General features: G+C 37.2%; 2 protein-coding genes across 8 annotated transcripts; both read left to right on the forward strand.

Annotated features, from left to right (window-relative positions):
• The first annotated feature begins 5,778 nt into the window (after window positions 1-5,778).
• On the forward strand, window positions 5,779-9,657 carry LOC104000494 (protein indeterminate-domain 5, chloroplastic). Of its 2 annotated transcripts, none has more exons than XM_009422567.3 (4): window positions 5,779-5,989; window positions 6,365-6,750; window positions 7,072-7,468; window positions 8,411-9,657. In XM_009422567.3, the coding sequence occupies exons 2-4, from the start codon at window positions 6,585-6,587 to the stop codon at window positions 9,408-9,410; spliced, it is 1,563 nt and encodes a 520-aa protein (XP_009420842.2). In that variant the 5' UTR covers window positions 5,779-5,989; window positions 6,365-6,584; the 3' UTR covers window positions 9,411-9,657. The 2 variants fall into 2 exon arrangements, with proteins under 2 accessions (XP_009420842.2, XP_065027381.1); XM_065171309.1 differs by having other exon boundaries at window positions 5,779-5,982.
• Window positions 9,658-11,908: 2,251 nt separating this feature from the next.
• Window positions 11,909-23,743, forward strand: LOC135651872 (SNF1-related protein kinase catalytic subunit alpha KIN10-like). 6 transcript variants are annotated; one of them, XM_065172435.1, is made up of 11 exons: window positions 11,909-12,047; window positions 13,587-13,778; window positions 19,044-19,228; window positions 19,968-20,150; window positions 20,235-20,366; window positions 20,460-20,645; window positions 21,273-21,362; window positions 21,435-21,518; window positions 21,657-21,791; window positions 21,876-22,100; window positions 23,332-23,743. In XM_065172435.1, the coding sequence occupies exons 2-11, from the start codon at window positions 13,592-13,594 to the stop codon at window positions 23,443-23,445; spliced, it is 1,521 nt and encodes a 506-aa protein (XP_065028507.1). In that variant the 5' UTR covers window positions 11,909-12,047; window positions 13,587-13,591; the 3' UTR covers window positions 23,446-23,743. The 6 variants fall into 6 exon arrangements, with proteins under 6 accessions (XP_065028507.1, XP_065028502.1, XP_065028508.1 ...); XM_065172430.1 differs by having other exon boundaries at window positions 11,913-11,964; XM_065172434.1 differs by having other exon boundaries at window positions 11,979-12,135.
• Window positions 23,744-23,786: the final 43 nt, after the last annotated feature.

Below are 23,786 nucleotides of genomic sequence, written 5' to 3' on the forward strand. Positions count from 1 at the left end.
TCCCAAAGCATTCCTTCCGCTCAGTGGATCTTTAGAAAATTTGAACTGAAATGCGGCTTAGGATTGCTAAAGAGCTGTCCTTCCGCTCAGTATTGTTTTGATTCGTGCATAATCTCTCATGTATATATATAGAGAGTGGAATAAGGCTGCAAATTAGTTCACTAGATATGTTAGGCTAATCGAATCTGTATTTTTTTGAAGAGGGAACTGACCCTCTCAGCCCAATTGTTTTTTTGTGCTTTTGATCTACAGAGCTTCTTTCTTGTTTCTATTGCTTAGTTAATACATTTCTCTTTTGGAAACACAAACTACATGTTTTTGTGCAATAGAATAAAACATATATGGATTATGGATTAAAGTGTTCAATTGCTTTACATGCCATGGCTTACACAATGAAGCCTTGATTCTCACTTGGTTTAGAAAGCTTAAGCTCAAATTAATAATTACAAATCCATCTAATTTGAAATCTAATCCACCATTGCAACCCTACAAATCACATAATTATCGTACAAGAGATGTAACACTCTTTCCATCATCAATGAGGATTCAAATTTATAAGACAGAAGAAGTTTCTAAGTTAAATTGATATCGAATCAGATGTATACACAAGCAAGTCGTCTTTCCTACATCATATGAGTTCTTGGGTGCCTTCAACAGCATCCCCAAAGCAAGAAGAAAACAACTTTATGTTTTTGTTGACTACTCTGTCATGGTAAGAAACTAAGTTTGAGTTATGACAATCTCAAAAACCAAAAAAAAATCCCTCCTAAATTCTCTATACTCTCTCTCTCTCTCTCTCTCTCTCTCTCTCTCTCTCTCTCTCTCTCTCTCTCTCTCTCTCTCTCAGTTCTTGTGCTTTTGATAATCCTATTGTTCAATTGCCCGATGTAGTGTGAGACAAATATGACTCTTCAATTCTAATAAAGAATTGTTGCTAGCTTTAAGCTCCGTTCAATTTAGAACTGTAATTCTACTCTTCTACGATTACATGCAATGTGGGCTATGCCGTTGATTGGTTGAAATGAGACATCATAGTTCTTCTTCGTTCTTTGCTAGCTGATGTCTGATTAGTGGCTCGATCCCATCTGAAATTTCTAAGAGTGTGATTCAATTTAGTGGAATTAACTTTGGTCGCTTATTATGTGTTTCGTAACAAGAAAATGATACATAATAAATGTGTCTTTTGGCATCAAATCTACTGATTCTTTTGGCATCAATTATTAGCTGACAAGAAGGTAGCTAAAAGACAGTCCTCAGCTCAACACAGACCCACCAAATGGAATCTTATGCCGTGCAAAATGAGTTAATTAGGACGTCAAATATTTAGCATTAGGGAACACAATTTTATATTGTTCAAAGCGTGATAGCCATCTCCACCTAATTTTATGAGAGGGACGTGATGATGGTACTTTTAATATAGTTAGAATTGATAATCAATCGGAACTCACACACACGTCGTAAGAAAAATAGTTCGTTAACTTAAACATCGAAGGATTCACACCAGAGATGATCTGATGTAGTTTTATAACATCCTTCAACTTGAGATATTAAGACGCAAATGAGCAATCAACACTTTGAATTGACGATCAATTCTATTATGATAATATTTGAAAAGCAGGTCATGTTGGATCAAATTCATCATTTTAGATTGATGACCATCTCTAATTTGTTTTTGTCAATTAACCTCTTCTACTTCTTAATTAACATTTTTGGATACTATATTATCCCAAACCCCCCTTAACATATCATGAATAAAGGATAATAAAAATACTGATTTGTCTATTTGTCTCATTGAACATAACAGCTCACAATGTGCTCATTTACTAAAGTATTTAGCACGTCGAAAATATTTTTTTTGTTCTTTTTAGCATGAAAAGATGCATGTAGTCAAGTCCAATTAAAATGTTGTTATTATATTGCATCAGTAATATCAGGACAAAATTTGGTAGGAGTCACTATTGACTTCACATGATGTTAACTCAATAGGCTCCTGAAGAAACTTGTGTGTGTGTGTACTCTTTATGCTTTCTACTCCCGAGAATGAACGAAAGCATCCAACACATTCACCCTGTGGGGATTGTGTTTGCCTCATGCAATAAATAATATTTGCATGGGTTGGTGATACATCTCCATCAGGAAATATTTAGATGTTTGGGACCAGAAACATTAATTTCAACTTGCATGCACCTCTCGAAATGCCCGTACCATATTCTGTATGTCAGTAGGAATTTATGTATGTCTTGGCACACAATACTCCCAAGCAGCCTTCAATCTCCATTGTGATCACTGTTCAGAATAGAGAAATGAGAATGAGGACATTTTGTAATGAATGATTCATAATTCTAGTGCTACTGTTTTAGTGGGTAAGTTACAACAATTTGATTTAAACTACAATTATTTGTGGATTGAGACTTGCATTGATTTAGGCCATTTAACTGCTTGTCAATTGTTGAGCCCTACATAGTTGGAACTAATACATGTAACTCCTCAATCAGTGATGGCTTGTCCTACAAAATCTAATGGGCATCCTCTTAAAGACATGTAGAGATATCAACATAACATGATTAATCTTTAAAATATACTAATTATGGTTGGATTCACATAAATCAAGTCATTGTGATCCATGTAACACATGTAGATTCAAGATAGTGACATGGAATTTGAGTATGCCCTTGAATAAGACACCATCATGGCAACCTATAATTTCAAGCATGTAGCATGCATTTCCTTCAACTTCTTAGCAATAATCTCTTCTGGTTTTACACCACAAGAAAATAATCTCTCTTGTGAGTTCATTTTAGCAACATCTGAAGGGCCAAAATGTCACTTATATCTTCTTCCAAAAACTCCACAATCTCTCTCTCTCTCTCTCTCTCTCTTACTCTCTTAATAGATATTAAGACATTATTGATAAATAACAAGACAATTTCTCTTCCTAGAATAAGTAGAAAAAGACTTATGAATCACATCCCTTAGGGATGATTCTTATAAGAGCATACTTATGGATTGATTGAACAATTATAATAGATGAAATCTGGATAGTAGATGATTCTTAGTTCAGAAAAGAACTTATAATAAGTTCATTGTAATCATTGAAAACAAAAAAATGATAAGAGATCTAATATATATTCAAACATCTCATTAGCTCGACATATCATCCAATCACTTACAATGCTTGACACTATTAATTATAATACTTGACGATTTATATGGTTTTTCAAGTTCGAGTAATTAATTTTATGAATTAACTTACCATTTAATCATGACAATTGTAAAAGGCTCTTATAAGGAATCTCAGGGGTTTTGATGAGATCAAGTATACTCATATATAGAGAGAAACTTAATTGGCTCACAAAATGGGGGCATGCGCATGAATCTAGCGTTGTATAGCAAAAGAGTTGACCATTGGCTCACAAAATGGGGGCATGCGCATGAATATATAGAGCTCTTTCTGTACTCATCTAATTAGTAATAAATTTTATTTTTTAGGGAAAAAAAGAGGTCTTAGGTGTTAGAGAAGATACTAAACTCTTTGAACCATTCTAATCCCTTATTACACCTTCTCAGCACTAAGTATTCAAAAAGCTTTTACCAATCGCTCTCGACGTAGTTATATAAAATCTGCATAGATAATAATTAAATATGCTTTTATGACCCGATTAAGTAAGAGACAAAAAAGGGAAAAGACAAATCGATGAAAAAGAGAAAAATCCATTCATAGTTAGACAAGAGTCAACCAAGTAAGACGACTGCATGTCACGGTAACAAATTATATATATATATATATATATATATATATATATATATATATATATATATATATATATATATATATATATATATATATATATATATATATATATATTTATAACGTAGAGATTATAAAGACTAGAGATAGAAAACTAAGTTTAGAGAATTGAAATTTAGTTTGTTTTAATTTAACGATGAAGAAAATTTATTGATTTTGGCATTCTCAAAAGATCCTCCGCACAAACCATTGAATAAGGTTACTTTTATCAATTCCCTTAACCTTAAATATTAAAAAAGATACTATATTTTGGACCAAAAATAAACCTTAAATTAGCTACTATTATTATTTAGAAAGTTATTTTTGGGAGCACCAATCCTTTCCACCTAACCATTTGGAAGGATATTTCTATTATATCTACAATCACATTACTTAATAAAAAGATAAAATAAAAATATATTTTGACATTACACAGCTGGTAGCCACGTTATATCATGCGTGGTGCCACTCCGTCTAGTTGACAACTATCTCAGATCAAGTTTAGTACCACTCCAATCAAAAATATGTATACATCTTAAAGTATAGTGAAACAATATAGTTCGTTTGACGCCATGATTTAAGTCCAAAGCAACGTATTGTAAATCTGTGTCGATTGGATTCAAGCGATGCCAGCTAATAAGAATACAACCTTGTAAGGCATGAGCTCAGAGGGATGACTCCAGAACAGATATACTGTCCATTGGAAATGTTGACAGCGCAACAAGTACAGGAGGAGTCGGTTCCCCGCGGTAGGTATAAAAATCATCCCCAGATAGATGCTGGGGGACATGATTCACTATCTATAAAAATCTAACATAAGCTTCGAAGGGGTTAAGCTGGAACTCTCCTCTTCGACAGTGCAAGGACTCGGGACTAGGAGCCCCTCTTAAATTCTCTAAAGAATACCCTAAAAGATGGCAATTACAACTCTCTACCCTTTCTCGTTGAAGCGTTCTTTCATGATAACTCGCAGATGATCTTACACAATCAAAATCAAACTAAGCCATCCCCTTCCCAAGCCACTAAAATAAAACAAACATCTTATTATAAGGTAAGTAGTGGAGCAAGTGCCCTACTTCTCTGACCAGTTACGTGATCGACACACTTAAGGTCATACGTCAACTAATACATTTCTCGTTGACCGACTTGATACATGTCACTGCAACGTACGGACCGTGCCATAGGCTATGGTAGTGCCGTCAAAAGAGGCATGGATCACATCATCACCATATACATACCCACATCACACCTCTAAGATGTATCGCATAGGGTTGATGCGGTGGGATCCATGCACATGACCTTACACCTCAGGTTTATGAGAGGCGATATTACTCTTAATATGCTAAGGTTCATAGGAATTGCGTTCACCATTTGTATTGGGTTTGATTTCACATTAAATTTACCTCAAGCTAATTGGTTTCTCGTGTTCTTTTCATGTTAATTATAACGATAATTCTAGGCTCGATAGATTCGATTAAGGCAAGTAATTCGTGAGTGGAGGCCTATAGCTTTTTCTTCGATGGCTAAGCAGTCAAATTCCCATAAATACGTTGGGATTGAAGAACTTGTTCTTTATCCTAATAAATCAATCTAGCGCTGAGATTGGAATAGTTCATCCAAAACAAAACGCTATAAACGATGTCCAAGAAAGAATTCCTCCACTGGTCCTTGAATGCTTATCCATCATGCCAAATCTTCCAAGGAAAGATATGTAAACCGCCTGTGCAACTCGTCATCTTAAATTATAAACACCCGTCCTCATCTCATTTTCTTACCGTAGATCGAAATCACGTCACTGGAAAGAGTTCTACTAATCACAACCGTGGTAATGTGGGGTTTGGAATGAGCTCAGAGGTTGGCTTTTGTCTCAACGTTGAGAGGGAGATACAAAACAACGAGGAGGTGGGAGAGGATGAGGGCTACAGGTCATGGGCCCCGATCCTTGCCACATAGCACCCCACTTGCCCACTCGAGACAGCATCGGCAACACTGTCCTCCTTCCCCATCCCTTCTCTCTCCTACTCGTATTCATGTGGAATAAGAGAGGAAGTAGGGGGACTAGCGGAAGAGGAAGAAAGAGGATCGTCCGCAGGGAGGAAGAGGAGAGAAGGAGAATTATAGCAAGTGACTCGAGAGACATCACAGACCCAGTTTCGTTTCTGCCCCTCTCAGACTCAGCAGCAGAACTACAAAGAGTAGATTGTACTAGCTGCTCTCTCCCTTCTTCTTCTTCCTCTTCTTCTTCTTCTTTGGGTTGTGTTTAGCTGATCAGAACAAAGAGAGCCGAGGAAGAGAAGAAAGATGCCTTCTCGTTTTGGCTCTGCTTTTCTTTCCCCCTCCTTTGTTTCCTTCCATCTTCCTCTCATAAACACCCTGTCTCTTTCTGCTTGTTTTTGAGCCAACTGGTTGTTTCCTCTGCCCGAGTTCTTTGTTCTTTAGTGGAGGTGGGAGAGTAAAGGGTTAGAGTTTTGAGGTTTTCGTGAAGGGTTGGTTGGCTTGGGTTCCTAGATCTACTCCTCTTGCTCTAGTATTTGGGTCTTTATCTCATCCTTCCTTTCTTTGTTTTCTTGTCTTTAGGTTTGGAGGAGGCCGGAAGGCAGATACTTACTCGGAGATAGATAGCTCGATAGACAGAAAAACATGGGAGCTCAAGGTTCCATGTAGGAAAGTGAGTGTTTCTTCCGCGTCGCTGATTTGGACTAGCAGCCGATCATTACCAGAAACCAAAAGAAAGATCGGTGAGTGAGAGAGACGAGACCAAGAACAACATCTACCATCAGCTTTGGTTTAGAAGGCGATGGCTGCTTCGTCATCGACTCATTTCTTTGGAACCGTAGAGCAAGACCAGTACAGCCACCAACAGCCGTTGCCGCTGCCGCTGCCGCTGCCGCAAGCATCAACGATACCAGGCTCGTCGGCTGCTGCTCCTCAGAAGAAGAAGAGGAACCTCCCTGGAAAACCAAGCAAGTATCTGAACATCATCTATACGTTTGCTTGTCAACCAATCCATTTTTCCTTTCCTCTGATTTCTGACTGCTATATATGTGTGTGTGTGTGTGTGTTGAGTACTCCTATCATTATTCTTGGAGAAGTTATTTCTAGGATTTTTGGATCATTTTTCTCTCACAAGTGAATTCAACTTAATTTTGTAAGTTCAGAAATGATCTCTCTTTCTTGTATTGATATCACCGAGTCCTCTCCTGCATAAAATATCTGAGCATATAGCTTTATTATACACTGCGCATCGATGAGACAACAAGTTTCTCATTCGATCATGATCACAGATCCGGATGCCGAGGTAATAGCTTTGTCACCGAGATCACTGCTGGCCACCAACCGATTCGTCTGCGAAGTCTGCAACAAAGGGTTCCAGCGGGAGCAGAACCTCCAGCTCCATCGGCGCGGCCACAACCTGCCATGGAAGCTGAAGCAGAAGAACCCGGAGGAGGTCCGCCGCCGTGTGTACGTATGCCCGGAGCCGACGTGCGTCCACCACGACCCGTCGCGGGCCCTCGGAGACCTCACCGGCGTCAAGAAGCACTTTTGCCGGAAGCACGGCGAGAAGCGGTGGAAGTGCGACAAGTGCTCCAAGCGTTACGCTGTGCAGTCGGACTGGAAGGCCCATTCCAAGATCTGCGGCACTCGCGAGTACCGCTGCGACTGCGGCACCCTCTTCTCCAGGTACTACTGCATGCATCCCATCCATTGAAACACGGGAGTCATCCGATCAATCCATGATTGGGCAATCATCGCCCATGTTATCATAAACAGACTGGTGTTTCTGGAGTTACGGTTTAGGGTTAGGGATGTTAGCTAGGGTTGGATCAAAGCTCTGCGAGTGTAGTGAGGAACTGCTCCCACGTGAGTTATGCCCAAGGAACCAAACAACGCAGGGTCATTGAGATCTCAAAAGACGCACTCATCTAGTTCTTATTGAAACCAACACATCTCTCTCTCTCTCTCTCTCTCTCACCTTTGCATTCACGTGGTGACATGGAAGGAACGTTAGCAGCAGGTTGATTTGTTGCGTTGCGATTTGGATATATGTGGGCAACTGGCATCGACTTGGCGTTGCAGAGGTCCACACCACTTCACAAGGATTAATATGAAGATGTGGAGTGTTGTTCTACCTGTGCGTTGTTGGATTGAGTGGGGCAGAGATTCATGGGGTTACTGATCTGTCGCGTTTATGGTTTTGATGACGTTCTTGCACTGGAATGAGTTCATAAATAGGTTTAATTTGCATTGTTGGTTTTCATCTTTGCTGCAAAAGTTCCCTCGATGCATTGATTGATGGGTCAGTCCTAAAGATGGCTTTCTTTTCTTGACGTAAATTGACCCTTTTCAACTTCAAGAACCGTTCTTCTCTGCTCCTTTTTTCTAGATTCTCTCATGTATGTAAGATGAGCAGTTGAATTCTCTTGCTATATATATGTATATATACATGCCTATTTCTTGTAGAATTTGACAGCTCACCTGTCCTTTGATACATCAAAGTCATAAATATTTGATCCGTTATAGTTTTAGATAAAATTGCCCTATTAATTCTTGGAATTATTGCTTCCTTCATCTCAACATATGTAAATCATGTGAAATCTTACGAGTTGTGGGAAACCAATGCAGGCGAGACAGCTTCATCACCCACAGAGCCTTCTGTGATGCGTTAGCACAAGAAAGAGCAACGCTTCCCACCGGCATCAACAGCATCGGCAGCCACTTGTATGCAAATAGAGGCATAAACTTAGGCCTCCCACTACTGAATTCGCAACTCTCCTTACAAGACCAAGCATACCCTTCCACCGACCTCGTCCGGTTGAGGGCAAGTAACGGCGGTTCTACGCAATTCGATCACCTCAACGCTACCGTTTTCCGGCAGCTTCAGCCGCCACATCCATCCCCGTTCTACGCTGGTGGTAGCCCTAACCATGGCTTCAACGAAGACCCGCAGTTCGCCTTATCCTCTTCTTCTGCCGCAGCCGCTGCTGGTCTTTTCAACCTTGGCTTCTTCTCCAACAGCGGTGGCAACACTTCTGGAACGCAAAGCGGCCATCTACTCGGCCCCGATCAATACATCAACAATGCAGGTGGCGTAACCGAGCCGACGATGCTGATCACTGGAAACCTGATGAGCAACCACATCGACACAAACATGTCTTCTCTTTATAACCCCTCCCTGCACAGTGAAGAACCGCAGATGTCTGCGACCGCACTGCTTCAGAAGGCCGCCCAAATGGGCGCAACATCGAGCGGCGGCAGTCGAAGCTCATTGCTCAGAGGCTACAGCGGCTCGTACTCGGCTGGTGCAGGGCATGCTAGTTTCGAGAGCCCAGGGATTCACGTAGAGAGTGAGAACCATTTCCAGGACATCATGAACTCCCTTGCCAACGGGAACAATGGTGTATCCGGTGGTGTCAATCAACAAGTGTCTGGATTCAGTGGCTTCATCCCGGACTCGGATAAGATGGATGATGGCAAGTTGCACCACAACCTATCTGCCGGAGGCATTGGAGGACCCGACCGATTGACAAGAGACTTCCTTGGTGTTGGCAGCATGATGAGAAGCATGGTGAGGGAACGGCATCTCGGCATGGGAATGAGCTTTATGGATTCGGAGAAGAAGTGAGGATCCTCTAATCGATCATTTGGTGGTGGGAGACTGCCATAGCTGCTGTCAAAGACTACAAAGGAGAACTAAGTAGAGGAATGTAGCTAATCAAGCTTGGTTTATCTTCCAAATCCCATATTTAAGTTTAAGGTGTTCTCAAGATAGCAATTTTTCGTCTTTCTTTCTTTTCTCTGTTTATGACTGTTTCTTTGTTTTCTTCGTTCTCCTTGAAATGTTTACTGTTCTAATAATAAATCTGCTCTTTTCTAAAGCTATTTCATGTGCATGAAACATTTACATGATGGTAAGCATATATATCAACATGTTGCATGCACAGCACACTAATTTTGAATGCTTATTCTCTCTCAAGATCTTGTTCCTGTGAAAGATACAGAAGACACAGCCGAAAACTATGTGTTGGCCACGCAAGTGCATGCATGCATGCATGCGTTTAACCCTGTCGTGAGAGAGATTAATGTCTGGTGTCCCAAGTCTTGGAAAACTATGTCATTAACGTAACCATTGTCGAAAGCGGTGACTAATTTCTTGGTGTTGAATCGCAAATATACCACACGATGTTCGAAATCTAAACATCTAAGTGAGACAATGAGTTTATGGATTTTTTTTCTACTTTTAGGGTTCACGGGTCGATAGCTGTTTCCCTTAATATATTGATATGATCTATCAGTAGATCTTCTTTCCACCCTTTTCTCAAGTCACAAGCATTGCTCGTCCCTATATACGTATATATATAGTTTAATTTACGGCAAGGAAAATGCTTGAGAATATGCGAGCCTGTTTGGCCACTTGAAGAGCATTGGATACTATGGTTATGGAACTTTTTACGTCCCCATTCATGTACCTTATATGAGTAAGCATCACTCATAGATGTAATATATATTTATACAGTGGTGCAGGGAATAGATTCTGCACATTAATTGTCGTCTCATGAGTTTTATAAGAAACCTATTTAGTGTCCGGTTGTCATATTAAAGCTTTTTTCCATATATATCGGTAAAAAAAATACTTATACACCTATCTCTAATTTTAACATGGCATTATTAAATTTCAAAATTCATATGCTCCTCCGCCTCTCCATTTTCCATGATCAGTAAACACTAAGAGCTTACAGTATAAAAAGGAACAATAACTTATTCTTGATATATATATATATATATATATATATATATATATATATATATATATATATATATATATATATATATATAATTTGAGGATTGTTTATAAAGATATAATTGAAATTTTTTTTCCCAAAACGTAAGTGGTGAAGTCAAAATTTTATAGCATTGTCAAAATCTTTACTAAATGAATTTAAGTATTGTTTTAGAATATTTAAGTATCCATAGTAACAAATGAATTTTGGAAAGTACTAGAATTTTAGACACCCAAAACATCACATACCACTTTCATCTATTACTTGATTCTAAATTTATTTTGATGTTTTGATGGACAAATATGAAATTAATTATTTTATTAGGGACACACACACACACACACACACAATGTCATCATTGTAAATGCCAACTAACAAAAATTAACTAAAATAAATTATTAGTACATTGTTGAATTTGTAGATATTGTATATACATATGTAAAACTTAAGTTTATAAAGTAAAACATATTAAATTATATATATATACATATATATAACTAACAAAAATTAACTAAATGAAATTATTAGGACATTGTTGAATTTGTAGATATTGTATATACATATGTAAAACTTAAATTTATAAAGTAAAACATATTAAATCATATATATATATATATATATATATATATATATATATATATATATATATATATATATATATATATATATATATATATATATATATATATATATATACACACACGCACAGAGGCCATGGACCCTTTGGTCCGGCCCGGCCCAATAACATTCTTATATTACATTGGTTGGGTCTTCCAGAACTGGAGTTTTGCTAGAGAAGATGACATAGTAAGCAAATGAACGAGCCATTGAGAGCAGACAGGTTCTTTGGTTTGCCTTCAATATCTAAGACTGTGGATATACATACACATATAAGAAAGAGAAGACCTGTTAAAATGGTTGCAGTTTAGTGCTTGTCATGGTTTCTAGATTTAGCTTCTCCCGGAAAGCTCGGCAAGTATCAATGACAATCTGATAGATGCATGATAAGGTGAAGACCACGATTCTTGATAGTTCTCCAATCAAGAAAGCAAGGTTCACAGTGCCTCTGGATGGGGCATTTCATCGAGCACATTACTTGCAAGCATGAACGTTCCTTCGTTCTCGAGCTTAATCGTCGTCTTCTTGACATCGATGTCCGCATACATGGTGTTATAGGTATCATGGCTACGTAATTGACGTCACCACGTAAAAAAGGAGCATCGGTTTCTGTTTCTGCTGTCCAATATACCGTGGGCACCCAAAGGGGCACCGTTCTTTTAGTACCCGGTCACCATCACCGCTACATAAGGCATCAAGAATCCCACCCTTTTTGCCGTCCAAATGCTTGGAAGCACCGATGGATGAAAGCGAAAGGGTTTGGATGGCCTGGATCTCGCGGTGAGCAATTACCGGACCCTCTCCCTTTATTCCCAGTGGCGCGGTGAGCGGATCTCCCCCACTGTCGCTCCCAACTCGATCTGGTCAGTCACCTTCGTTTCGCCGGCAAATCCCCAATCCCATCTCCAATACTTTCCCTTATCCGCTTCTCTTCGGCGCCGGTGGATTCGCGTCAGTCCGTTTTCTTCTTCTTTCTACGGTTCCAATTACGTTGCTTAGTTGTTCTTTTTTCTCTAACATCTTTTGGTTTGAAAGATCGGGAGATAAAATAAATGAAAAATCTAATTTTGATCTTGTAAAAAGTAACAGGAGAGACTGATCGTTGTTTTCGCTCAACGGTGCGGGTTTCATTGATTTGTTGATAAATCTTGGATTTGGTAACCTTTTTTTTGTGATGAGCTGATGCGATGTTTTTCTTTTCCTGTTTGTATTTTCTTGCTTTGATTTACTGTATTTGCGCCTGAGATCTGATTTCTTCTTGCTCTTTGAAGACTGGATTGTGGGGAAATTGCAGGGGTTTTGATGGCTTACGAGATATAGTTTGGTCTGGGTTAGAATGAAAATTGTGCTTATGCTCGTTATGGGTTGCTAAATATTTTCGGCAGTAAGATTTCTTTTTCTGGCTATTAATTGGTTCTCTGTTATATTTCATGGAAAAGTGCTATCTATGCAACTTTCTCAATCTTCAGTCTTTATTCCCGGGACTTGTTTTAGAACTTGGAGAAGTTCTATTCAGACATTTACGTAGGTTTGGCTTAGCCATTTTTCTTAAACTGATTTTTTTTTTTTGTGATGCGAAGGTTCCCATTTGATTGATATTATCTGCATCTCTTTGTAAGCTTCTACCAGCTAGCAGCATAGAATTGTTGCTGGATCAACAAAACTTATGATTGTGGCTAGTATAGCTGAAGTTCCAATGGGCTAGGATCTTTAGGATGTATTATCATGGGAGTGATTTCTTGTCACATAAATGATCAAAAATGATATTTATATATGTATAACATGGAATAACTTTGTGTTGGCTTTTTGTTTTAGATTTTTAGGTGTCCTATCCTGAAGAAGAGTTGCAATATTAGAAGAGTTGTGATACATGATATATCTTATATACTGGAGTCAATTTACCTTTTATCACAAATAAGTTTAACAGGAAGAAAAAGTAATTTAAGCTTCATGTTTTATGCAATAACCTCTTAATGCATTAGCATATCATACTCACTTAACAATATCTCAGCATGTTTAATGAAAACATGAATCATACTCTGATGTTTGTTTTTCAGTGCATGGTATTATATATTGAGTACTTTATATACATCAAGTTTATTCTGACATGAAGAGATCAACAGTGATTTCTCCATGAAGCAATTAATTGTTTAAGTGTGTAGATTCATTGAACTTCCTTTTCAATATTAACTAGTTTTATCTGCATGCCAATTTACTTGTAACGTGATGGGACTTCATGAATATATTATCCATGTTATCGAAATATCTTCATTGTTATTCATCATGTCACAGCCTTCGAAAATACATTCTAAGCGTTTTAGTTTGAGCATATTATGAGGAAAAACTATGTTTTTATATACAAGAAGCAAATGATGCTGATTTTATTTTAACTTATTTCACAGTGAAAATGGAGGGATCTAGCAAAGGAGGGGGTAGTGCTGATGTGGTTTTGCAAAATTATAAGCTAGGAAAGACTCTTGGCATTGGCTCATTTGGCAAGGTTAAGATTGCAGAGCATCTATTGACAGGGCACAAGGTTGCTATAAAAATCCTCAATCGTCGTAAAATAAAGAACATGGAAATGGAAGAAAAAGGTACATTAATTTATAAACTTAGATACGTATATAGTATTTAACACTTTTAAGCAAATTGCTTGTATTGGCATAGATAACCATCTAAGGTTTGTATTACTACTTTGCTATATCTAGAATACACATTACATTTATATTAATTTTTTGTTGTATCATTTGTAATATTCAAGTGCTTGGAATTCTAAACAATGAATCAGCTGTAGGATTTTGTTCGTCTGCCTCAATCTGTTAATAGTTCTTCTTAGAAAATTTACTTCACTTTAGTCCTGATACCTTTTACTGTTAGAATTGCACATCTGCAATTTGGTCCTTATTAGCTGCTTGCATGATGTACTAAACTCTTGAATTATCTTGCCGTGAGGAATACTTTATATTTTAGCAACTGAGTCACTAATTAAAAAGGTTATAATATTGTCTTGGATGCCAAAAATCATAGTTAGAGATTTACATGTAAAATTTCACATAGCAATCACTTATGTTGTGAACTTTAGTAAGTCCTAATGGAGTTCATCTTAAGCTAAATTTAGGACTTAACAAACTCAAATTCACAATAGAAGTCTCAGTAATGGCATAAATAACAGTATGTTCTGGAAGCAGAGGTCTTCTAGCATAAATAACAGTATGTTCTGGATCGTTGCTCTCACTATTCCCTGTCTGGTTGTTACTTTTTTCAACGATGTTTAACTTATGCCATCTTTTTGACATGAATGAATAAGAAATCCATTCAAGATGGTATCTGAACTTTAAAGGGTTCAAGTTAAACTAGCTGAACTTACAACGTGGTTTCAGAAAGTCAATTGAGGTACAGGAACCTAATTTTTATAATTAAAACATGAGCATGTTGTTTCAGGATCAGCTGTCGGGTATGAATTATGTTGTAGTTCTGGATCTGGGCTAAAGACAGTACAGTTGGTGATAAAATATGTTCTTAGGATCTGTCTCGAATAACATTGATATCTGTAGGGAACAACAGTTTGACTTGCTAGTTGTAACTACCAGCCTTTGTTAACATCTCTATATTGACCAAAACCGTATAGTATGTTGGTTTATGTAAGAATTTATTTGGTAGTGTCAATCTTCCATGTCTAACCTCTTTTCAATAAAGTGAGATGTGACTTGGCATATGAACCAGTGATTTAAAAAGTGCAAGGCACCAAGCTCCAAAAATGCTTGAGGCGCTAGGCGCTCGCCCGAGCCAAGCGAGACACTAAAATATAAAAATATAAAATATAATTAATAAATATAATTATTTAAATAAAAAATATGATATTAAATTAAGAAAATCTAAAGTACAAAATCACAATGTCACATTAACAAAAAGTCTCAAAATTCAATACAAAAAAATTTTACATCAAAGTCATTCAACATAATCAATATTATCGTCATTTTCAAACAAATTATCTTTATTGAATTCGTCCTCTTCCTCTTGTCCTTTCTCTTCATCAAAATATGTTTTATTCTTTATATCTTCAACAATAGCAGGAGCCAAGCTTGATGTTGTTACACTCATTTTTCTTTTCGTCATCTGTCTTGTATATGTTTGTAATTCTCCAACACTTGAAGCTATTATTAAAAAATGATACTATAGAGTACTTAAGCTGTAAAAAATGATACTATAGCTGTAAAAAATGATACTATATGTTTGTAATTCTCCAGCACTTGAGACAAAGGATAACAAAAATGATAAGATTTAAGAGTTTAACACATTTAATTGAAGATAAAGTAATTAAAAAATTAAAAAAATTAAAAGATGAATATTACCAGCTAATACGTAGTTGCTTCCATTGTCGGTTATGACTTGAACGATATTTTGTTCTCTAATTTCTTCCATGAATTTGTCAAGCAAATCATATATCTTGTCTCCAGATTTCACAAAAGATGAAGCATCTATTGACTTCACAAACATAGTCCATAAATAATAGTTAACCATAAAATTAATTATACTCCTACGTCTCCTGTCGGTCCAAGATTCTAGCATAATAGAGCAATCATATGCTGCCCATGATTCTTTATGGTCATTTAGTAAGTCATTTGTAGAATTCAATTCTTTTTTCAATAATGGAACTCGCATCTTATAATAACTTGGAGGTTTTAATCTTGTACCATAATTTTTAATAGCTTCAATCATCTCCTTAAAACTGTCTAAACGAGTTGTACTAAAGGGAGACTAGCCTGATAGAAGAAGCGAGCAATGCATTGAATTGTTCTTCCTCTTATTTCTTTATCACAAGCATCACTTATATTTGTTTGTTTGAATTTTGAGCCTCCTGCTCGCTCTTGTTGCTTCTGTGATCCTTGAAATATATATAGATCCATCGGTCCTTTTTTACCCTTCTTAGTACCAGGGTCTGTCGTACCGAACTGTATCGCCCGGTACGGGCGGTACGTACCGGTCCGAGTGCACTGTAGCACTGTAGCAGTGCACTGTAGCACTACTACAGTACTCGGCACACCTGAGTGTACCGCTCGGCACACCTGAGTGTACCGCTCGGTACACTTAGGTGTACCGCTCGGTATACCGTACCGTACCGGTACCGAGCCCAGGTCGAAATACCGGTACGGTACGGTATTGCGAACCTTGCTTAGTACTCATAACTTTTTTTCCTTTTTTGTCATATACTTTTTTCCTAGTTGGGTTAATACTTATAAAATAATCTTCTTCTTCATCCCTGAGATGTTCAACATTATCCCCTGGTAAATTCTCGTAAGATTCATTCTTTTGCATCTTCTTTTCATTCATATAAGTCAACAACTCTTCTTTTACCCCAAGTGGACACTTCTTGCAAGCTGTTGTATTCTTGAAATTTTCTACTATATGTTGTTTTGCACGAAAAATATCATCTTTAGTAGTCTTATCACAATAGATGCAAGTCATTACATTAGGATCTTTCGGATTCTTTAAATAATTATACTTCCATGCAAGATCTTTTTTTGATATCATTGGAGAATCTATTGAGTTGCTCTGTATACTTGTTATTTATCCTGAAACCTTAACAATAATTTCAAATAAATAAAAATTAACAGTATTAAAATCAAAATAATATTTTATTAATATAATAAATAAGAAATACTGTTACCAGTATACAATTAACAATATACTGTTAATATATTGTTAACAGTATACTAAGTCGAGTCGATGTGAGAAGAGAGTGAGTAAGAGTAAGGTCGAGGCTACTGACTTATAGTAGCGGCAGCGACAACAGCGGCGAGTAGCGACAACAACAGCAAGCAGTGATAGTGGCAGCGGAGAGCAGCGATAGCGGAGAAAGGTAATGACAGCAAAGAGAGGCAGTGGCAACAGAGAGGAAATGTCGACGGTAGAATCGTAAGCAGAGTTAGGGTTAGGGAAGTAGCGAGAGGGATGCTAGGAGGCTGATATCAGTGCTTTAGTTGATTCGATTGAACCAACTGACGTAAATGAGACCGAACTAGACCTAAAATGTTGGTTCGGTTGCCTGGTTTAACCTAGGCGAGTGCCCTAGATGCGCCTCTTTGAAGCGCATTGCTTGGATATTAAACGAGGCGCTTGGGCCTTGCCTCGCCTCGCCCGAGCTCCTAAGCGAGCGCCTAAGCACCTATTGAAATCGCTAATATGCATCAAGTATGGGGCATAACTCCATGTAATATGTTGATTGCTTTTTCCAAAACTGTCCTATAGTATGACATATTCTTTTGTTGTTACCACCGTTTACTGAAGATCAATGCTCTTATTTACTCCATATGTCATGTTAAAATAGCACATGCTTTTACAAGTGGGTAATACAGTGCTATGCATTTATACATGCAACAACATTTGACATAATTTGTAATTGTATTTTTTGAGGCATATATATCTACTGGATAAAAATATGAGGAATTTCATGTAAGTCTCGGTTCTCATTGTATTTAGAACTAAATTACATCTTACTTCCTAAGCAAGGTATGCAATATCGTATCGTACCGGTGTTTCGATGTTGGCTCGGTACGTTACGGTACGGTACGGTACCGTGTACTGCTCGGTAAACCAGGGCGTACTGAGTGGTTTTAAATATTTCTTCCTCTTACTGTAGTACTGTAGCACATTCCGTCCGGTAGCGGGCGGTTCACGTACCGGTATGCCGTCGGACCGGTACATACCGTCCGTACCAGGCGGTACTGTTTGAAATTGCATACCATACTCCTAAGTACCTTTTCCAAATAGATTATCCAGGATGACATTTTTTGTTATTCAATTATTGAAGGTTTTCTGCTCCTGTTTTTCCCCTTTAATCCTTTTCTGGTTTGTTAAAAACATGCATAACATGATTCATGGTTTACCCAGGAAGCATATGCAGAAGAGACGCATGCATGACATGGACATGCCAATGTGGCAAATTTTAAAAATTAGTACATGGCATGCCTAGACACTGATTGGAATTATATTATTTTTATCCTTTTTTTGCTATATTTACACATTTGAGGGTACAGATTTTTTATGTTATTTCCATTTTTGTGTACTTAATGTTAATTTTTGTTTTTCTGATCAAATTTCCAGTTTTGCCATCAGAAAAGCCTTCACATGCTTTTCTGATGAAGCAAACAAACCAGATGGTAAGATCTAATATCAAGACCAATCATACAAAGTAGTATCCCACATGCAAATACAATTGCAATCATGATTTTTTTATATATTACAAACAAGAACATCGTTTGTTTGCAAAAAGAATACCAATCACAGCTGTTCCTACATCCAGATATCATCTAGAAAGCGAGGCTAAGCTAGATATATGAAATGTGCCCCAGCAGAGGAAAAAGAACCAAGAAAATTGAGGAGGCTCAGTAGTTGAGGTGGGATCATGCTTGTAGGCACTTGGAACTCCTTGGCATATACAAAGTGCCTTCCTGTCATATCAAGGAACCAATCATGGTCCTCTATTGAGCCCTTAGGTTTTTCATTAGGAGCATCTTATTGGCCCAGGTCTCCTGTTCATCAATGCATGGAGCTCCACCACCACATTAGTACTTACACATGTGGGAAATACTGACTTTTCGGGGGAGATCCACCACCAAGTGGTCCATTGCCTCTGTCAATGGGAAGCTCTGCAGTTGTATTGGAGTCACAAGGATAACTTGCATTTATATGTAAAGGCTAAACAACTTTATCTAAGATACACAGGAATGCTAATTTTATAAACTGCTTCTGATTAACCATAACACAAGCTGTGGATACTGGACAAGTTTTCTGCCATTTCTGTGTATTTATTTCAGACATGTTTCTAACATTGTCATGGCTCCATACCTGTATTGCAGTGAGACGAGAGATCAAAATATTGAGATTATTTATGCATCCCCATATTATCCGTCTTTATGAGGTCATAGAGACACATTCAGATATTTATGTCGTGATGGAATATGTTAAATCTGGCGAGCTATTTGATTATATCGTTGAAAAGGGGAGGTTGCAAGAAGATGAGGCTCGACGGTTTTTTCAACAGGTATTCGAGAACAGATTGCTACTTCATTACCTTTCTCTGAAGTCTGAACAGCATCTTAAAATCATCATATAGGTCTTGAATAAGCATACAATGTTGTTAAAAGATATAGTCTGGAGCGAAAGAATCAGATCATTTATCTCTAAAAACAGATCTGTGGCTGGAAAAGATCCATGTAGTCAATCCCATTAATTGGAATTTCATGCTTTGTTCTTCAGAAGAATAATTCATGCAGTGTGCTGAACTTTGGAAATACAATTAATAATCTATTTTATATCTTGTGGCAGACCCGAGACTGATCCGTGTGAAAAGCCTTTTCCTTCTAATAACCATATAACTCAGTGCCAATTGGTATTCATTTTTTACTTTTTTAGTAATACCAGGTGGTATAGGTTGGTGTACCATTTGGTATACCTGCATGTACAGTCCAATGAGGTGTTAAACCAATGTTGGACTAAGATTTTCAACTTTGATACAAAGGATGGTTTTAAATCTTGATCCGATACTGATATTGATTCTCAATCAGACTAGTGTTGCTAGCGTTACACAGACCTATACCTCTTCGTATCACTAAATAGAAAAAATAAAAAAAAGGCTACTGGTTCCTTGTCTGACCATAAATCCTCGGCAGCATGGTGCCTATCATTGTTATTGAAAACCATGGTCCTAAGATTTAAAAGATGTAGGACTACTTTTTTCCCCCCTTATGTTTGACAAAATATCTATGCTTTCCTCAAAACAGATCATATCTGGTGTTGAATACTGTCATAGAAACATGGTAGCTCATCGGGATTTGAAACCAGAGAACTTGCTCTTAGATTCGAAATGCAATGTTAAAATCGCCGACTTTGGCCTAAGTAATGTCATGCGTGATGGTCATTTTCTGAAGACTAGCTGTGGGAGCCCAAACTATGCTGCCCCTGAGGTTTGTAGATATTCCACTGGACTAAATTTGGTATTCTATTTGCATCTTTTGACTTCTATTATGTGTTTATCTTCATTTGTATAGGTAATTTCTGGAAAATTATATGCTGGACCTGAGGTTGATGTATGGAGTTGTGGTGTTATTCTTTATGCTCTTCTCTGTGGAACCCTTCCCTTTGATGATGAGAACATACCTAATTTGTTTAAGAAAATAAAGGCAAGAAATCTTGTACATATTATATTTAACTGTCACTCCAGCTTTATAAACCAACACAACACTCAAATTGTGTTTTCTTATCAAAATCTTTAGAGCGGGATATACACCCTTCCTAGCCATTTGTCAGCTCTTGCAAGGGATTTGATTCCCAGAATGCTTGTTGTTGATCCTATGAAGCGAATAACCATTCGTGAGATTCGTGAACATCCATGGTTCCAAATGCGTCTACCTCGTTATTTGGCTGTGCCTCCACCTGATACAATGCAGCAAGCTAGGAAGGCAAGTACCTTCTGGGATTGTTAATTAAGTCGTACACTATTATTAGACGCAATGACTAATATTGCTTTAGCGGATGGTGATTTGTCTATAAATGCTTCTGTTATTGGCTAATACTAGATGTTTCATGGATTTTGTCAAGTACAAGTGCTGAGTAGAAAATTATGATAATCATTTTTAAAAAGAATTTAGATAAAAACTAGCCCTTTTTCATAATATTTAATTGTGATGATCTATAAGATGCTTTGTAATGCATGGTTTCTAACATGTGTCTAATTCATTGCAAAGCTAGTTTTCATTCAGTTCTTGTGTTGTGAAAATCATAGAACTTCAGGATCAAGGCCATGGCAGGTAATGTATATCTATACTCTCTTTCATCATTATTTGCTGCTGTTGCATTGTTCTGTATATGAATTAGATGAATGTACTTATGCATTCGATTTGTGCTAGTTTTTCACTCATATAGTTGTTTACCTTATTTATGTTGTTTTAAACGTGCATGCCAGTTCTGATTCTTTGAAGTAGTATGATGATTCTCATAACTTTGAAATGTCACAGTTCTGAGGTTGATCTTTAGTAGCTGCCATGAAAAAGCCAAATATATGTCTCCTAATTTGTCAATTCTTGCAGATTGATGATGATATTATTCAGGAGGTGATTAAAATGGGTTTTGACAAGAACCAATTGGTTGAATCTCTTCATAGCAGAATTTCAAATGAGGTATTTCGTGTGATTAGAATTTTCTTTGACTTGTCACTTTATTTAACTTATTCTGAAAGTGTTTATGAATAGGCAACTGTTTCGTATTACTTACTACTGGACAATCGTTTCCGTGCTATGAGCGGCTACCTTGGCGGTGATTTTCAAGAAACTATGGTGCGTGTGATACCTTTCAGCATCTTTAAAACGTAGTTCTTGCAATCTCCATCTAGCTAAATTTTCTGTTATGTTAATTGGATTTCTTGCTTCTTTACCATGTAAGTATGTGTAATGTGAAATTCATAGTTCTTTTAGGATTATGGTGTGCCGCCTATGAGTTCAAGTGAAAATTCAGAATTTGCACATCGCCTACCAGGATATATGGACCCACAGGGAATTGGTCTGAGATCACAATTACCTGTTGAAAGAAAATGGGCTCTTGGACTTCAGGTCATTACAATTTTTTTTTTCTTGTCTATCTTTAACTACAGATAAATTAGTCCTCTTCCTGACAAATATTTATTTGACTGCAAGTCTCGGGCTCATCCTCGTGAAATTATGACGGAGGTCCTTAAAGCATTACAAGAACTAAATGTTAGATGGAAAAGGATTGGACACTATAACATGAAATGCTGTTATATACCTGGCTTTTCTGATCATGCTGAAAGCATGCTCAATAATTCTCCGCATGCTAACCATAGCTTCAGCGACGAATCTGCCATTGTTGAAAGTGACAATATAGTCAAGTTTGAAATTCAGGTGCCTCTTTTCTCATACTTAAGTTCAATAGAGCAGCACATGTACCTATGTTTTGGCAAATGTTTCTTTTTGTGTATTTATGCTCTTGGTTAACCTGTTTATACTTTCAATGAGTGTTGTGCAATATGCTATATAGTATATATACATTACGAGTCACTATTAAGTTCATCCATGATTCACTTTTTAACTTCATTGGTGATATCAAACTTTTATTCTTTAACATGCTAACTATCGAACTTTTATAAGTTATATGACATTCATGGATTTATTTGCTCTCTCTGCTATGCCAAGCAAGCATGACAAAGAATATCTAGACTGCATGTGACACTTTGGCTTGGCTTTTTTCCCGTTAGTGTCTATCACATGCTAGGGATGTGTTAGGATCCAACAAGTTAAGGATAAGTTGTATTAAAATAAAACAAGATACAAAGTCCTTTTGAGGCAAAACCACAAAATTATTCTCACAAGCAATACTTCGGCATGCTGTATATGTCAAACAATCAAAACATACCTGCAAATCAGTTCACATTAATGCCAATAAGTAAAACTATTTTTGGTGGTTATCTTTTTTTCCCTTGCTAATTCATCAATTCTTTTAGTGTATAATGAACTTAAAGGATTGTGAGGCTCAACGTTTACAGTGAACTATATGCTCTCACAAATTATGAAAAGTGAAACACCTATGAAGAGTTTGATATTTTCCAAGCTTAGCACCAAGAGTTATGTCAAAGGAACCCACTACAAGAGATTGGTGCAGTTGATGACAATTTAAATCTTAAAATCCTTAAATTATGGCTCGATGAAGTATAAACAAATTAACAATTACAAACATGCACAGATGTCTACAAGTCCTGTAGAGGGTTGCAAACGTAAATATGGATGAATTTACTTGGTTTTTATGCAGTAGTTTGGGGAAATATGCTCCAAATGAGCCTGCGAATACTTGATGTTCACAAGGATGAGAAACAAGCCGCTGCCAATGAGACAGTAAATGCTTGAAGATATCATGAAATTAGCAATGCAAAGTAACATGAGATATTATCAATGCCACTTTTGTTCCCTCTCACTTTTGATTGGCTACTGCAGCTGTTGGAGGAATACATTTTATTATAATTTAACTTGCTAAAGTAATTATGCTTATAAATTTATATAATATTTACTTTCTTGTAACTGTTAAATGGTTCTTATAAGATAATGTGGATAATGCTTCTTTCGCTTCATTGTATCGCAGCTTTACAAGACCAGGGAAGAGAAATATCTCCTTGACTTGCAGAGGGTCAGTGGGTCACAGCTCCTCTTTCTCGACTTGTGTGCTGCCTTCCTTGCGCAGCTTAGAGTCCTATGATCTTGGCTTTTTGTTACATAATTTTTTCTTCTGTTTTATTGTGTATATGTAACTGTCTTGTATCATATGGATGAACAAGTTTTTTTTTTTTCTGTGCTGATCTTTTTGGGCCTTGTTGCTCATTAAGCTCTTAGCGCAACAAGCTTTCTATGAGAAACAGTTGCCCTATTTTTTTTGGCAACAATGACTTAAGGACAGTGAGTCTGCTAAAATGGTGTCTTATCAGCTATCAGGCAGCTCATTATGCTCCTTTACCTTGTAAACTCTTTTAATTATGTATCCAGGGTGTGTTTATCTAGCATTATGTATCCCGGGTGTGTTTATCTAAAGTGCCCCTAATC

Source organism: Musa acuminata, chromosome BXJ3-10 (genome assembly GCF_036884655.1).
Source record: "Musa acuminata AAA Group cultivar baxijiao chromosome BXJ3-10, Cavendish_Baxijiao_AAA, whole genome shotgun sequence".
Classification (NCBI taxonomy): Eukaryota; Viridiplantae; Streptophyta; class Magnoliopsida; order Zingiberales; family Musaceae; genus Musa; species Musa acuminata.

Bases quoted from the DNA above. Each gene is read 5' to 3' on its own strand.
- LOC104000494 (XM_009422567.3), top strand. From the start codon at position 6,585: ATGGCTGCTTCGTCATCGACTCATTTCTTTGGAACCGTAGAGCAAGAC. The intron at 6,751-7,071 runs GCAAGTATCTGA...TCATGATCACAG, and splicing joins GAACCTCCCTGGAAAACCAA to ATCCGGATGCCGAGGTAATA. The intron at 7,469-8,410 runs GTACTACTGCAT...AAACCAATGCAG, and splicing joins TGCGGCACCCTCTTCTCCAG to GCGAGACAGCTTCATCACCC.
- LOC135651872 (XM_065172430.1), top strand. From the start codon at position 11,928: ATGAAAGCGAAAGGGTTTGGATGGCCTGGATCTCGCG. The intron at 11,965-13,586 runs GTGAGCAATTAC...CTTATTTCACAG, and splicing joins TGGATGGCCTGGATCTCGCG to TGAAAATGGAGGGATCTAGC. The intron at 21,792-21,875 runs GTCATTACAATT...TTTGACTGCAAG, and splicing joins AATGGGCTCTTGGACTTCAG to TCTCGGGCTCATCCTCGTGA.